Source organism: Bombina bombina, chromosome 6 (assembly GCF_027579735.1).
Source record: "Bombina bombina isolate aBomBom1 chromosome 6, aBomBom1.pri, whole genome shotgun sequence".
NCBI lineage: Eukaryota > Metazoa > Chordata > Amphibia > Anura > Bombinatoridae > Bombina > Bombina bombina.
In genome coordinates, this window is record NC_069504.1 from 148867220 (window position 1) to 148883819 (window position 16600).

The 16600-nt window shown below is 41.2% G+C and overlaps 1 protein-coding gene across 1 annotated transcript in view; it reads left to right on the forward strand.

The window, feature by feature from the left end:
• MOV10L1 (Mov10 like RISC complex RNA helicase 1) overlaps positions 1-16600 on the forward strand; it is a 1168229-nt gene that overhangs the window by 131599 nt on the left and 1020030 nt on the right. Inside the window, exons 4-5 of the mRNA XM_053719185.1 lie at positions 9834-9946; positions 12592-12782. Of these exons, the coding sequence (XP_053575160.1) occupies positions 9834-9946; positions 12592-12782 (304 nt within the window). The remainder of the gene's footprint in view (positions 1-9833; positions 9947-12591; positions 12783-16600) is intronic.

Below are 16600 nucleotides of genomic sequence, written 5' to 3' on the forward strand. Positions count from 1 at the left end.
ATCTTTTAAATTATACTCCAGTCACCACTTCACCCTTGGTTACTCCTTTCTCGTTGATTCTTGGTCGAATGACTGGGACTGACGTAGAGGGGAGGAGCTATATCAGCTCTGCTGGGTGAATCCTCTTGCATTTCCTGTTGGGGAGGAGTTATATCCCAGAAGTAATGATGACCCGTGGACTGATCACACAACAGAAGAAAGGAATTTATCAGGTAAGCATAAATTATGTTTTTTTTGTGAAAGGTCTCAATATATCCTTCGAATCTATATATACGGAACGTCTAAATTGTTGCAATTGTACTTTTATTATATGTAATATTTTAAATGCATTATTTGTTAATAAATAAAAAATAAAAAAAAGGAACGTCTGTTGCACAATCTTGATGTGGTTCATGCTTTAAAGTTCTACTTACAAGCAACTAAAGATTTCCGTCAAACATCTTCATTGTTTGTTGTTTATTCTGGTAAACGGAGGGGTCAAAAGTCTACGGCTACCTCTCTTTCCTTTTGGCTGAAAAGCTTCATCCCTTTGGCTTATGAGACTGCTGGCCAGCAGCCTCCTGAAAGAATTACTGCTCATTCTACTAGAGCAGTGGCTTCCACATGGGCTTTTAAAAATGAGGCTTCTGTTGAACAGATTTGTAAGGCGGCGACTTGGTCTTCGCTTCATATTTTTTCCAAATTTTCCAAATTTGATACTTTTGCTTCTTCGGAGGCTATTTTTGGGAGACAGGTTCTACAAGCAGTGGTGCCTTCCGTTTAAGGTACCTGTCTTGTCCCTCCCTTCATCCGTGTCCTAAAGCTTTGGTATTGGTATCCCATAAGTATGGATGAATCCGTGGACTCGATACATCTTACAAGAGAAAACAGAATTTATGCTTACCTGATAAATTTCTTTCTCTTGTGATGTATCGAGTCCACGGCCCGCCCTGTCTATTTAAGACAGGTAGTATATTTTTCTTTAAAAAACTTCAGTCACCACTGCACCCTATAGTTTCTCCTTTTTCTTCCTAGCCTTCGGTCGAATGACTGGGGGGTGGAGCTAAGGGAGGAGCTATATGGACAGCTCTGCTATGGGTGCTCTCTCTGCCACTTCCTGTTGGGAAGGAGAATATCCCATAAGTATGAATCCGTGGACTCGATACATCACAAGAGAAAGAAATTTATCAGGTAAGCATAAATTCTGTTTTTTCTAAAGTTAGTGGCAAGTTCTTAAGGAACAGAAGCATCAGTGCATGTTCAGCTATAAGTCTGTTTCTGCTATCAGTAAGGACGCTTGACGCTAAGCTGAACAGTCTTTCACTTTTCACACTACTGCATGGGTCAGAAAGATATTTTTGGGCCATTAAAACTCAGTTTACTAACTGCCCAGTACTTCAGGGGTTTGTCTGAATGAGGTACAGTGATCTCTCCCAGGTAGGCTTCCAACTGTAAAGTAGCAGCTTTTAGAGCATTGCTCTGACGTACAATAATACAAATAACAACAATTTGTATTAGCAGAACAGAAGTGAACAATTTTTAGTTAATTCTCCACTCCAGCTTAAAATGAAATGGGAACATGCAGTTTAAAAAAACGCCACAAGATGGCATATGGGTCGAAATTGGAGGTATCGGTTTAAGTATTGGTGCATTTGCACGAGTACAAGTACTCATGCAAATACTTGGTATCGGCACTGATGCCAGTATCGGTATCGGTGCAACCCCAATTGGGAGTAATTGTCACTTTCCCCTCAGAGAGCTGTAGCAGCTCTGAGGGGAAAATGGACCTCATTTTGGTCTGAGAACTCCTCTATGAAGAATATTAAGAGGAACCTCAATTCTTCACCCACATCCTTGGAGGCAAAGATTAGACTGGATTAACAGTGAGGTGGGAGGAAAAGAGTACTCTCGGATTTTTTAGAAATCTTTGCCTCCTCCTAGTGGCAGGGAGTTGAACCATAGAAGTAATGAACCCTTTGACTCTCACCACCTTGAAAGGAAATTCATTTATCAGGTAAGCATAATGAAAGTGTAATGACAGCTCAACATCTACTGATGAAATGAAAGCATTGCTAGTAAACTAGCAGCGTAGCCAGAAATAAAACTACGGGAAAAAAACCATTGCAAAATAAATGGATTTTCAACTGTACATGACTAATTATGGTCGGATGAAAGAAGTCAGGTTGCTAGTCAGGCCAGCAACTTTAAAATTTTACTGGCCCATAATAAATTTTACCCGTATTTAGACTGGTCTATCCATATGCTCTGTTGGTCATGAAACCTCACACCATACGTTTTAAATAGAAGCATTTTTGCTAATGAAATGTATTTTTTTATAGTTTTATTATATGTTTAAATAAGTGTAAGGTTTTAGTGTCTATAAAACAATGGGAGTAGCCATGTTGTAACTTAGGTTACCTTCTCTGCTGTGGCCAATTAGGGATAGTTATAAATAGGTCACTAAAGTGTGTAGCCAATGGCTGTGTGGAATATAACATTTATTCTGCACTTCCATTTCTAATAGGAACTGAAATGATCACAATTTCTGAATGGAATTACAGATAAAGAAGACAAAATAGGACTTCCGGTGGGTGTGACTTCTGGATGGCTGCAACGGGTGTGAGCTCCGCTCCCAAAGTACCAAAAAAAGCCTTTTTTCTACTCCTCAGGGCAGCCATCCAGACCCCACAACGTTATTTACTTCTGGGAGACTATGTAGTGGTCATCGCCAGTGGAACATAGAACTGTGCAGGGCATTCCATCCGCCCTGGCCCCCGGTAGTGAACATCGTGCTACCCACGTGTTGACGGATCCGGGCAATGAAGAAGAGGTGCAGCACCACGCAGGTATATTTTGGATCTGCTTAGAGCTCCTCTGCACTACAGAGTGGGAGCGACAAATTACTCAGGCGACATTGCTGTTTCCCGCTGCGGAACCGCATCAGCGTTTGGTGGTGAGTGCACGGCCAGGCCTTTTCCACGCTGATCTGCTGGCCGGAGGAGTACTGGACTGTTGACCCCATAACATAAGTACACTATCACACGACCTCCCTACTTACCTACCAGACCTGGAGGTTGTATATTGCCACAGCTAAGCGCTGACTTTAACTCACTCAGAGGCCACTAATTGGGTCAGGGAACTGCCGGCGCCTTTTTAAATAACTAGAGGCCTCAATACCCTATGTGGATACCTAAAGTATTGTGGAATTATCGGTAGGCTAGAACGTTTACATACTGCCCTTAAAGCTACCCCAGTGACTCTGCCACCTTTTACAAGTGAGGCGATAAACACACATAGTTGCACCGCATACCAGGAACCCTTTTGCAGTGGGACTGTAATTGTTTTTTTGTTGCTATATGATACCAGTCTCTCCAATACACATTGTGGGTTACTGTAGACAATTGTAAATTCTGAGAGTGCTGCTTATGTGGGTTCCTGTGCATGGAGAGCTGCTTATTTGTTCCCATCTGCTTGCTCATGAAATTGGACAAATACTTTCAGAAACTTTCACCCCAGTAGAAGACACCATGAGCCACAAAACAAAAACTGCAGAAAGGAGGCAGAGACACACTGCAGACCTGCATAATGTCTCCAACCAAGGTTTGGAGCCTTTGGCTGCACCAAATGGAGACCATGCCTCATTACTGCAAGAGTTAAAATCCTTTTTTTTTTTTTTTTAACCTAAAATGGACTTGCTTCAAACGGGGGTAGACACCCTGGCAACTGAGATCCGCCAGTTCTCCTCTGGTCTCAATGTTGCAGAGACACGCATATCAGAAGTGAAGGATAGACAAACAACCTCAGACATCTCACTCAGACAAATCTACAAAGAGAACCAGCATCTACTAGACTGCATAGACGACCTAGAGAACAGAAGTAGGCGCAATAACCTGCGTATAGAGGGTGTCCCAGAATCAGTCAAGGGAAAAGATCTGCTGGAATTTACCGCCCTGACCTTTCCTAGGTTGCTGGGATTGTCCCCGGGCATATTGCCTATCGATGTAGAGAAAGCTCATCGAGTTGGCCCTGAGCGTACCCTGGAGCATGCCAAGATGAGACCAAGACAGGTTATTTACAAATGCCTCAACTTTCAGGAAAATATCAAAATCCTTAGGGCTTACAGAACACACAAGGCGGTCATGTTTGAGGGTTCCAGACTGCTCCTGTTCCAAGATTACTCAGCCAAAGTCACTAAGCTAAGAAAAGAATTTGCTCTTTTGCTCCCGCTTGCATGAAAAGGGCCGCCAAGTTGCATTGCTGTTTCCTGCCAAGCTGCGCCTTCACACGGCATCGGGAATCAAGCTTTTTCACTCCACCAAGGCCCTACAAAGCTATCTTGCAACTGAAGAACGTCCAGAGGTCACCTGATTTCCTGCAAAGGCCACCATGTTGGTGAATGTGTCTACATGTAGCTGTCTAAATGGCTATGAAATTCTTGATGTTTGTCAGCTTTCTTCTCCTTTGTACCCGCCTGTTGTAGGAGACATTCGGAGAGGCGGTGGACATTGCTTTTGCTTCTTCTCTAAAAAAAAAAGCTAATCCGTGGAAGTTAGGGACTGCATTCTTCTTTCACATGAGCCTGCCAGATGTTACAATTCAACTGTTTGTGTTGCCTATTGTTTATTGTTAGGTTTAGTGTTTTTGTGTGGGGAGGTGTGGGTGTGCTGGCCTTGTTTGTCTGCTCTCGGGGCCCTGGGCTACTCACAAATTATGCCCTAAGTTGGCCGCTATCTTACCTCGTGCCTAGGGAGCTGGGAACAGAGCAGTAACGACTCTGTGTATTAATTTTGTGACCTACTCTCCCAAAATGTTTTTTAGTTTATGTACTGCTGGGTTTGAATGTTTATTTTGCTCTCTAAAGAATGTATTCTGCTTAATCACCACCATAGTCCAGTGTACCGTACAGACTGCCTACTGGCTGCCTGGCATCACCTATTGCAATCGCTGCTGGCGACAATGTCTTGCTAGGTCCATTACAAAGGCTCAGGATTATAGAATACCATCTATTTAGCACATAATCCATAGGATGCCTGCCTTCATTCAGTGGAACAAAACACTCCCCGACATGACCTGCAAGTTTTACTCCCACTGTTATTTACCCCCCTACAACTGGTCTCCCCAAACACAGAATAGGAGATTGTTGGATGACAAGATATTTGTGTTTATGATGTTACTGCATAATAATGTTTTTTTTTTCTTTCTTTTTTCAGGCACAGGGTTCCTCTGGCTTAGAGGCCGAGGCGCCTTTTTGCCCTTCCCTTTTCTTGACCCCTCCCCCCTTGCTCTCTTTGCTCCTCCCAGGACATGTAATTTTAGGGGTGCCCCTCACATTGCCTCAATATGGCGCTTAAAATACTTACCTGGAATGTTGGTGGTGTCCACTCCCCCATAAAACGTAAGTCAATTTTAACGCATCTGCGCAGATTAAATGCTGACGTGGCCCTTTTGCAAGAAACACATTTGGGGGATGAGGAACATGAAAAGCTAATATGCGATTGGGTAGGTACTAGGAAGGGTTTTTTACTTGTCACATAATTCCGATAGCAGAGGTCTAGCTATTCTATTTGGTAAACGCCTACAGGTTGACATTCTCACTACGATTGCTGATCCAGAGGGCAGATTTCTGATTGCACAGATTTCCATAGATTCCACAAAATATACCTTATGTAACATTTATGCTCCCAATTATAAGTTATTTGCCTTTCGGGAAACTCTAACACAAACCTTAGCACCATTTATGGGTTCAAATTTAGTAATGGGAGGTGATTTTAACCTCTCCCCACAACCTCTTTTAGATAGGACTTGGGTGCAGGGGGTTCCAATGGCAAATAGATTACGGAATTATAAAGGGAAATTTGAAAAAAGAGTGTTTGATTTACTTGCTAATTCTCTGGCGGGTGACATCAGAGACCATACATGACGTGGTTTCTGATCACTGTCCGGTAGAAATTATTTTGGGCGATGCTTGCAAGCGCCCTTCCAGGAATACTCTGCGCTTTCCCTCGTATCTAGTCACCTCCGAACCCTTCCAGAAAGCACTCATACATGTATGGAATGACTATTACACCAACAATTTAGCACATACTAATAACCCTCAGTTGTTCTGGGAGGCAGCTAAGGCGGTACTTACAGGCCATATTATATCATATGTAGCAGAGCTTAAATTTAGAACCCAATATACATATAATTCCTTACAGACTAAGTTGGGCCAAACCTACCTAGCATACTGCACCCATAGGCCGCGGGATTTGTATGATGACTATATTGCGGCCAAGCTGGAGCTAGACACTTCTGTTATGCAAAAGACGGCTGCCGGTGTGCTAAAAACGGCAAGTAAATTCTATTGTTTCGGTAATAAGGTGGGAAGACTATTGGCCACCCTTGTAAAAGCTCAGTGTGCCAAAAAGGACATTGCAGCACTTAGATTCCAGGGGAAGACATACATACAGAACCCCCACGGAGCTGGCACATTGCTTGGCGACCTATTATGCCCACCTATACACGAGCCAACCACCAACCGACTCAAATTTACAAATAGACTTTTGGAGCTCCCTTACGACCCCACATCTCACAGGAGAACAGAAAGAGACCCTGAATGCCCCGGTATCTCCCGAAGAGATACAATACACTATTAAATCCCTGTCCTTAGGGAAAGCCCCTGGCCCAGATGACCTTCCAGTGGAGTTTTTTAGACTTCTGTCCCCCCAGGTGTCCCCTATCCTCTTGAGGGTATATAACGCATTCCTCATGGAGGATAGTCTCCCCTCTAAGTCATTCGTCTCAGCACATATCACCTTAATCCCTAAACCCGGAAAGGATCATTCCCTTCCAGAGTCATACTGCCCAATTTCCCTGTTAAACACGGATTACAAGATATTGATGAACATTTTAGACAATAGACTCAAAAAAATTATCCCCTCTTTGTTGCATGCTGATCAAACGTGTTTTGTATCCGGCAGAACATCGGTAGTCTTACATACGCAAAGTCCTTCATGCCATCAACTACTTCTGGCCAGGGGCAGACACTCCGCGGCGACGGGGGAAATCAGGAGGCCTTCCTGTTATCTTTAGATGCAGAGAAGGCCTTTGATAGAGTGGAGTGGTCACATCTATTTCATACCCTGAGACAATTCCATTTTGAAGGCCCTTTCCTTAATTTTCTAGGCAAAATTTATTCCTCCATAACGGCAAATATATTGGTTAATGGCCTTCTTTCTCCTATTGTCACTCTCCAAAGAGGCACCCGTCAGGGTTGCCCATTGTCCCCCCTGCTTTTTGACCTGGCTTTGGAGCCACTCCCCCTTAAACTGAAACAGACATATCCGGAAATGCTATTGAATGATCATACAGTGCATATGGCATTATGCCGATGACATGCTCCTTTTCATCACTGACCCCGCTCTATACGCCCCTAGGATCATAGACGTTCTAAACATTTTCGGAGACTTTGCAGGATACAAAGTTAACATGAGCAAATCTGAAATCTTATGGCTAAGCGACCACAAATCTGACACATCCCTATACCCTTTTACTGTGCAGCCTGACACTCTGACCTATCTGATAATTGAGCTTCACCGCAACCCGCATAGAATTTATGACCTTAACATTGCAAAGCAGTGTAGTCGGCTAGAGTCTCAGCTAAAAGCCTGGTCCAGACTCCCCCTGGGTTTATCTGGTCAAATTAATCTTGTAAAAATGTCGATCTTGCCTAAATTGGTATATCCTTTGCTGATGCTGCCCTTTCTTATCACTAAGGGAGATTTAAAGATGACTAATATGGCAATGCAATTATTTATCTGAAAGGGAAAGAAAACGCTTATTGCGACTTCAAAATTACATCAACCCTACCTTAATGGAGGCCTGGCTCTTCCAAACTTTAGGTGGTACAATTGGGCAGCATTAATACGGTTAACTCTAGACTGGCAGCTCCGCTCGGCACATTTTACTGACCCCTCTCTGGAGGGGACCATGGTAGCGCCACATTCCCTAGTATATCTCCTTTACAATCCCCTTCGAAACCTTCCAGCAGAAATCAAGCATAGCATAATGTACAAAGACATACTGAAGGCTTGGTGGTTGGCTCTTGGATATCTGGGCAGGGGACTTCCCTCCCCCAGGTTCATCCCACTGACGGGAAACAGACTTTCCAGCCGGGAGCGAGTCAGCCCCATTCCAGATGTGGAGGGCAGTGGGCATTGACTCCATTGGTGCTCTCCTGGATCCCTTGTCACACACTGTCAGAACCTTTCAGGACCTAAGGCGTGAATTTGGCTTGCCCAACACTCATTTTTATGCATATCTACAGTGTAGGCACTATGTAAACGCCCAAGACCCTGGTTTTTGGGATCTCTCCCCCTTCGCTATTACTCACACAGCCTTTAAATTAGGTCGATTTTTCCCTGTCCCCGAACTATCAGGGACTGCTCAGACGCGCAGCGGATACCACTGTAGCGGACATTGCAGCTAGTATGAGAGGTGAGGGCATAGTTGACATTAATGCTTACAACATTAAAAATAGCTTGATTTTGACCAAAAAGGCTAGCCTGGCGATTCCCCACAGAGAAATGCAAACTAGATTGCTTAATGGCGACTATATTACCCCGGCACGCTTGGCACATTGAAACCTTACGTATCCAAACAGATGTATCAAGTGCTCTCTGCCCAAACCCACAATTAGCCATTACTTCTTTGACTGCCCATGTGTCAGTGGTTTCTGGTGTCAGATACAATACTGGATCAAGATTACACATAAAAATGATTTAACCCTAAACTTAAAGGCAATGGTGGAGTTTGAGGAGTGGAGAGAGTCCCCCCCCCCCCCCCGTTTGTTAATGTTGTTTAATTGAAAAATGTGAAAATGTAAGTTGGTATTTGATAGTATACATGGACTCCTCTATTTTATATTATCAACAAAAGCTGCTGCCAACCTGGATACGGACACACTTCTAAAGACTGTCGAGCATTGTTATCTCTATATTTATGCAACGGTATAACTTGTGTGTGTGTGTGTAATACTCAGCCGGGAAGGCTATGCATAACTGTTGTTTATCCATGTGAACCCAAATAAAAAAAAGAATTTGAAAAAAAAAAAAAAGACAAAATAAATAATCAAAATATAAAAGTTTTTTTTTTTTTTTTTTTTTTTAAATTTTTTAATATATGATTTATCATTTTATATTACCATCTCAAAGTGTAATGCCCCTTTAATATTGAAATACACCCAAACATTTCAGTTTTTACCTTCCTGTCCCTCTTAAGGAATGCTAATCATTTGTGGACTTTTACCCAGTCAACATGGTAAGAAGTGTAAGAACGGAAGAAGATTCAGTGAACAGCAGCAGCAATTTCTTTACAAAATTCATATTAATGGGACACTGAACCCAAATTTTTTCTTTTATGATTCAGATAATGCATTCAATTTTAAGCAACTTTCTAATTTGCTCCTATTATCAATTTTTCTTCATTCTCTTGCTATCTTTATGTGAAAAGCAAGAATGTAAGTTTAGAAGCTGGCCCATTTTTGGTTCATGACCTGGGTTGTGCTTGCTGATTGGTGGCTAAATGCACCCACCAATAAACAAGTGCTGTCCAGTGTCTAAACCAAAAAGTGTCTGGCTCCTTAGCTTAGATGCCGCCTTTTTCAAATTTCAAGATAGCAAGAGAACGAAGAAAAATAATAGGAGTAAATTAGAATGTTGCTTAAAATTAAATGCTATTTCTGAATCATGAACGAAAAATGTGGGTTTAGTATCCCTTTTATATAGAACCCCATGTTCCAAAATATGACTTTAATGTAGCATACATTGATAGCAATTTTTAAAATCTAATAATTAAATTCATGTCCTCTGTTTTAGGCTATGTTCCCTATAAAGGAGACTGGGTAAAAGCAGAGTACTTTGTAAATCCCTCAACTTGGAACAGTGAAGCTTGTTCTGTAAAGCCATTAAGATGTAAAAGGGTAGACAAGGTAAGTCTTTGGCTTTCTTGGCTATTATTTTTTTATGGGTTCTGTTCATTTTACTTGCTGACTCATTTGTTTATATCACTCCAAAACATCAGCTCTTGATTGGCTGCATGTGTGCTCAACTGAGAGCAAATAAAAGTCTAAATGTAAGAAATAATGACTGTTGTAAACACTGGAAATCACACAACAATGTCTATCTGCAGGTGAGCACTCAAACATCTGCTTTTGTATCACAGTCTCTCTGGTGGGCACACCTGAGCTAAGAATCATTAGGATAATAGGATTGTTATATTCGTATTAAGGTGGATGTACACAGAGAGCTACAGATTGTGTGATAAATTGGGTTTCTCTAGTGGAGTGTGGGGCACATTTCCCATGCCTCAATTTCTGACAAAGTAATACACCATAATACTGGGATTAATTTCTTGTTTTTTATATGTGTTTTTTTTTTTTTTATATGTATTTTATGGTGTGTAGTAACTGCTAGCCACATCAGGTTTGCCACTAGGAGAAAACATTCTTACTTATCAGTTTCTTGTATTGCACCTAATGAAGCAAAGCATAATAAAATAAATGTGTCTTAATGACTCTCTAGTGTGCCTGTGGTATTTTTTTTTTTCTTTTTAAAACAAATTTAAAAGTAAAGTTAATTATTTTCTTTTTTTCCCTTTTAAATCTATAAAACATAAGAGATTTTTTTCTTTCATGTAAGTGGCAAGAGTCCATGAGCTAGTGAGGTATGGGATAAACATTCCTACCAGGAGGGGGCAAATTTTCCCAAACCTCAAAATGCCTATAAATACACCTCCCACCACACTCATTCCTCAGTTTTACAAACTTTGCCTCCTGTGAAGGTGGTGAAGTAAGTTTGTGCTTGATTTCTTCTATGATAGACTTCCACATCTTGGGTATTTTATCCCATATGTCACTAGCTCATAGACTCTTGCCACTTACATGAAAGAAAACAATTTATGTAAGAACTTACCTGATAAATTAATTTCTTTCATAGTGTCAAGAGACCATGAGACCCACCCTTTTTTGTGGTGGTTATGATTTTTTTTTGTAATAAAATAAAATAAAAATATTTTTTCCAGTTCCTCTTTTTGTATGCTTTTTTACTCCTTTTTACATCTCACTACTTGGCTATTCGTTAAACTGAGGAATGAGTGTGGTGGGAGATGTATTTATAGGCATTTTGAGGTTTGGGAAACTTTGCCCCCTCCTGGTAGGAATGTATATCCCATACGTCACTAGCTCATGGACTCTTGCTACTATGAAATAAATGAATTTATCAGGTAAGTTCTTACATAAATTTATGGGGGGGGGGTTTCTTAAAAAAACAAAAACAAATTTTAGTTACTGCAGTTTTTTTAATTTTGTTTAGCGCATAGGGATGCATGCCTTTACTTTTTTTAGGGGCATTTGGTATGGCTTTAAATTGCCTGTACCCTCCCATCTTCAGCTTACTGGGAAAAACAAAACAAAAAACAGGTACTGAGTGGCCAAGGAGTAAGGTTTTATAGCATATATGTAGTGGTCAAGTGCTGAGTGGCCAGAGAGTAGGGTTATGTATAATACATGGAGGGGTTAGGTGCTCAGTGGCCAGGGAGTAAAGTTAGATAGCATACAGGTGCTGAGCGGAGAAGGGACTAAGGTTAGATAGCATACAGTGGGAGTCAGGTGCTGAGCGGAGAGGGACTAAGGTTAGATAGCATATATGGGGGCTGGTCAGGTGCTGGGTGACCATGCAGTAATATATCATACAGGGGGTGGTCAAATGTCGAGCGGCCGGGGATAAAGATTAGGTAGCATACATGGGGGTTTAGGTGCTGAGTGGCCAGGGAGTAAGGTTAGATAGCATACATGGGGGGACTAGGTGCAGAGCAGACAGGGTGTAAGGTTAGCATACAAGGGGGGTTAGGTGCCAAGTGGCCAGGGAGTAAGGTTAGATAGCATACATGGGGGTCAGGTGCCGGGTGGCTATAGAGTAAAGTTAGATAGGATATATGGGGGGGTCAGGTGCAGAGCGGACAGGGGGTAAGGTTAGATAGCATACATGGGGGGGGGTCAGGTGTCGAGCGGTTACAAAAGCAATATTTAGGCACATTGGAGCTAAATGATAGAGATAATTAATTTTAAAAGCCCTAAATAATTGAAGCTGCTTCTTAAAACAAAACAATTTTGTGCCCCTTTCATTGTTGATCTATAGCATAGATTCATAAGAAATACAGATTACTAACAACTACAGTTGTAGCAAATAAAATAAAGCAGTGTGGTGGAAAGACAGCTAATTTGAGTGCCTCCTTTGCATGGAACGTGTACCATATGTTCTCCAACCCTGTCCTAGGGTTTTCCCTTTTGGACTAGAACCAAAGTGACCCATAGGGATATCTTGGTACATTCATATAAGGCGCTGCTTGCTAATATATTCAGCAAAATCTTCAGCACTTCGATAGTTAAGATACCTTTTTATTGTATCGTAACTGATCATGTAGAAAACGTTTCAGGTATAATGCCCTTAATCATGTCTGTCGCATTACATTGAAAAATAGGTTGGACTGCAGGTATTCAAAGTAGAGTTATTGCACTGCTTCAATAATTCACTTAAACTTTAAAATATACAAACATCCTCTGTGTTTTTCAAACAGGTTTTGGTTTCTGCCTTATATGGAAGAAATGGTGTTCTTGATGAGAGCATATTTTTCACACTGGACTCCATTAAACTGCCTCAAGGATACCAACCAAAGCGTCAGGACGTTGTTAACGCTGTAGTCATAGAAAGCAGCCAATCATGCTATGTTTGGCGGGCTCTGTGTATGGCACCAGTGAAGAAAAATGGGTAACTAGGATTGTTGAGAGTACTTGTATAAATATATTGTATAACGCCAACAATTTTGTCACTAATAACAATTTTTGTCCACCAACTCTTTTCTCAAACTTCACTAATACACATTGACTTCTTTTTCTCTGTTTGTTTTACATATGCCATTTTTTTTGGTGGGCCATTTTAAACAAACATAAAAGTGCAGAACGTAAATGCTCTTATGTATTAACCTGCAAAGGGTTAAAACACAACGTTAAAGGAACAGTCATCGTTAAACACTTGTTTTGTTATATTTACTTACACTGGTAATGGGTACCTAACTGAAAAAACACAGATTTTTGAAACTATCCTACTCTAAAGTAGCTCTGCAACCATTACATACAGCTGCCCAAATGCTGAGACCATTTTGTTTTTCTTTTGGCTGTCATAATGTGTAGTATGGCTAATCCATATCTGCCGATATGCGCTACTATTTATATTATGTATGAGTTAATCAAATTTCCTCACCTGTCTGTTGTTGAACGGCTACTGAGGAATCCAAAACTTATTTCAGCATTAGGAGCGCCCTTAAAGGGACATTGAACTCCTGATGAAAATCGCTAAAACCTAATTTTTCTTATTAATGAAATTAAAATAATCACTGCTGTCTATTTTATATGCTCCTCTTACCCCAAACTGTTGAAGGTTATTGTTTTAAAGTACAGCATTGATCCACTGCTTGATTCTCCTATGTAAGCTGCCATATTGTAACGTACGCTGCAGGGGCACAGAAGTCGCATGCTCATGATGCAGTTACGTGACACACACACACACGGCTATATTACATATAGTATACTTAGAGGATCACATCTGTTTGCAGAGTGTGAGCTGCTGTGACTGAAGAAACATGTATTAAACTATAAATTTATTAGCTTTACCCATTCATGTATATACACATCATATGCATCAGAACTTAAATAAAATGCTTATTAAGTACTGTATTTGTGTTTCTAACTCCCCCCACAGTTAATACTTCAAACTGCCCACAAGTTTTATGTTTTAAGAAAAGCCGTTTGCTGCAGGCACTAATATCAGTGTAATTTATGTGTAACCTCCGGGAGGGGGAGGCTGTGACGCTGGATATACTCTAGGTGCAGAAGATTTCTGCTTTTCAAGACTTCTCCTGTTTATATAAATCACTAAAGGGCTGACAGTTGTACAAGCTTAGTGATCGTTTAGCAATGATCGTCTGCATTGCAACGCACGTTACAATATGGCAGCTTACATAGGAGAATCAAGCAGTGGATCAATGCTGTACTTTAAAACAATCTCCTTTAACAGTTTGGGGTAAGAGGAGCATATAAAATAGCAGTGAATAGTAGGTTTTAGGGATTATTAGAAGACAGGTGTTTAGTGTCCCTTTAATTACTATTTATTTCCTTAGATATGTTGAATCCACAACATCATCAATTACTGTTGGGAATATCACTCCTGACCAGCAGGAGGAGGCAAAGAGCACCACAGCAAAGCTGATAAGTATCACTTTTCTCCAACATAGGTGTGTCCGGTCCACGGCGTCATCCTTACTTGTGGGATATTCTCTTCCCCAACAGGAAATGGCAAAGAGCCCAGCAAAGCTGGTCACATGATCCCTCCTAGGCTCCGCCTTCCCCAGTCATTCTCTTTGCCGTTGTACAGGCAACATCTCCACGGAGATGGCTTAGAGTTTTTTGGTGTTTAACTGTAGTTTTTATTCTTCAATCAAGAGTTTGTTATTTTAAAATAGTGCTGGTATGTACTATTTACTCTGAAACAGAAAGGTGATGAAGATTTCTGTTTGTTAGAGGAAAATGATTTTAGCAACCGTTACTAAAATCGATGGCTGTTTCCACACAGGACTATTGAGAGGAATTAACTTCAGTTGGGGGAAACAGTGAGCAGACTTTTGCTGCTTGAGGTATGACACATTTCTAACAAGACGATGTAATGCTGGAAGCTGTCATTTTCCCTATGGGATCCGGTAAGCCATTTTTATTACATAAGAATAAGGGGCTTCACAAGGGCTTTTAAGACTGGTAGACATTTTCTGGGCTAAAACAATTGATATATAAGCATTTTTAATACTTCATAGCTTTGAGGAATTATTTTATTCTTGGGAATTATGTAAAATAACCGACAGGCACTGTATTGGACACCTTATTCTCTAGGGGCTTTCCCTAATCATAGGCAGAGCCTCATTTTCGCGCCTCTATTGCGCACTTGTTTTTGGGAAGCATGACATGCAGATGCATGTGTGAGGAGCTCTGATACATAGAAAAGGCTTTCTGAAGGCGTCATTTGGTATCGTATTCCCCTTTGGGCTTGGTTGGGTCTCAGCAAAGCAGATACCAGGGACTGTATAGGGGTTAAATATAAAAACGGCTCCGGTTCCGTTATTTTAAGAGTTAAAGCTTTCAAATTTGGTGTGCAATACTTTTAAGGCTTTAAGACACTGTGGTGAAATTTTGGTGAATTTTGAACAATTCCTTCATACTTTTTCACATTTGCAGTAATAAAGTGTGTTCAGTTTAAAATTTAAAGTGACAGTAACGGTTTTATTTTAAAACGTTTTTTGTACTTTATCAAGTTTATGCCTGTTTAACATGTCTGAACTACCAGATAGACTGTGTTCTGTATGTGGGGAAGCCAAGGTTCCTTCTCATTTAAATAGATGTGATTTATGTGACACAAAATTTAGAGAAAATGATGCCCAAGATGATTCCTCAAGTGAGGGGAGTAAGCATGGTACTGCATCATCCCCTCCTTCGTCTACGCCAGTCTTGCCCACACAGGAGGCCCCTAGTACATCTAGTGCGCCAATACTCCTTACTATGCAACAATTAACGGCTGTAATGGATAATTCTATCAAAAACATTTTAGCCAAAATGCCCACTTATCAGCGAAAGCGCGACTGCTCTGTTTTAGAAAATACGGAAGAGCATGAGGACGCTGATGATATTGGTTCTGAAGTGCCCCTACACCAGTCTGAGGGGGCCAGGGAGGTTTTGTCTGAGGGAGAAATTTCAGATTCAGGGAAAATTTCTCAACAAGCTGAACCTGATGTGATTACATTCAAATTTAAATTGGAACATCTCCGCGCTCTGCTTAAGGAGGTGTTATCTACTCTGGATGATTGTGAGAATTTGGTCATTCCAGAGAAATTATGTAAGATGGACAAGTTCCTAGAGGTCCCGGGGCCCCCCGAAGCTTTTCCTATACCCAAGCGGGTGGCGGATATTGTAAACAAAGAATGGGAAAGGCCCGGCATACCTTTCGTCCCTCCCCCTATATTCAAGAAATTGTTTCCTATGGTCGACCCCAGAAAGGACTTATGGCAGACAGTCCCCAAGGTCGAGGGGGCGGTTTCAACTCTAAACAAACGCACCACTATACCCATAGAAGATAGTTGTGCTTTCAAAGATCCTATGGATAAAAAATTAGAGGGTTTGCTTAAAAAGATGTTTGTTCAGCAAGGTTACCTTCTACAACCAATTTCATGCATTGTTCCTGTCACTACAGCAGCATGTTTCTGGTTCGATGAACTAGAAAAGGCGCTCAATAAAGATTCTTCTTATGAGGAGATTTTGGACAGAATCCATGCTCTCAAATTGGCTAACTCTTTCACCTTAGACGCCACTTTGCAATTGGCTAGATTAGCGGCGAAAAATTCTGGGTTTGCTATTGTGGCGCGCAGAGCGCTTTGGCTAAAATCTTGGTCAGCGGATGCGTCTTCCAAGAATAAATTGCTTAACATTCCTTTCAAGGGGAAAACGCTGTTTGGCCCTGACTTGAAAGAGATTATTTCTGATATCACT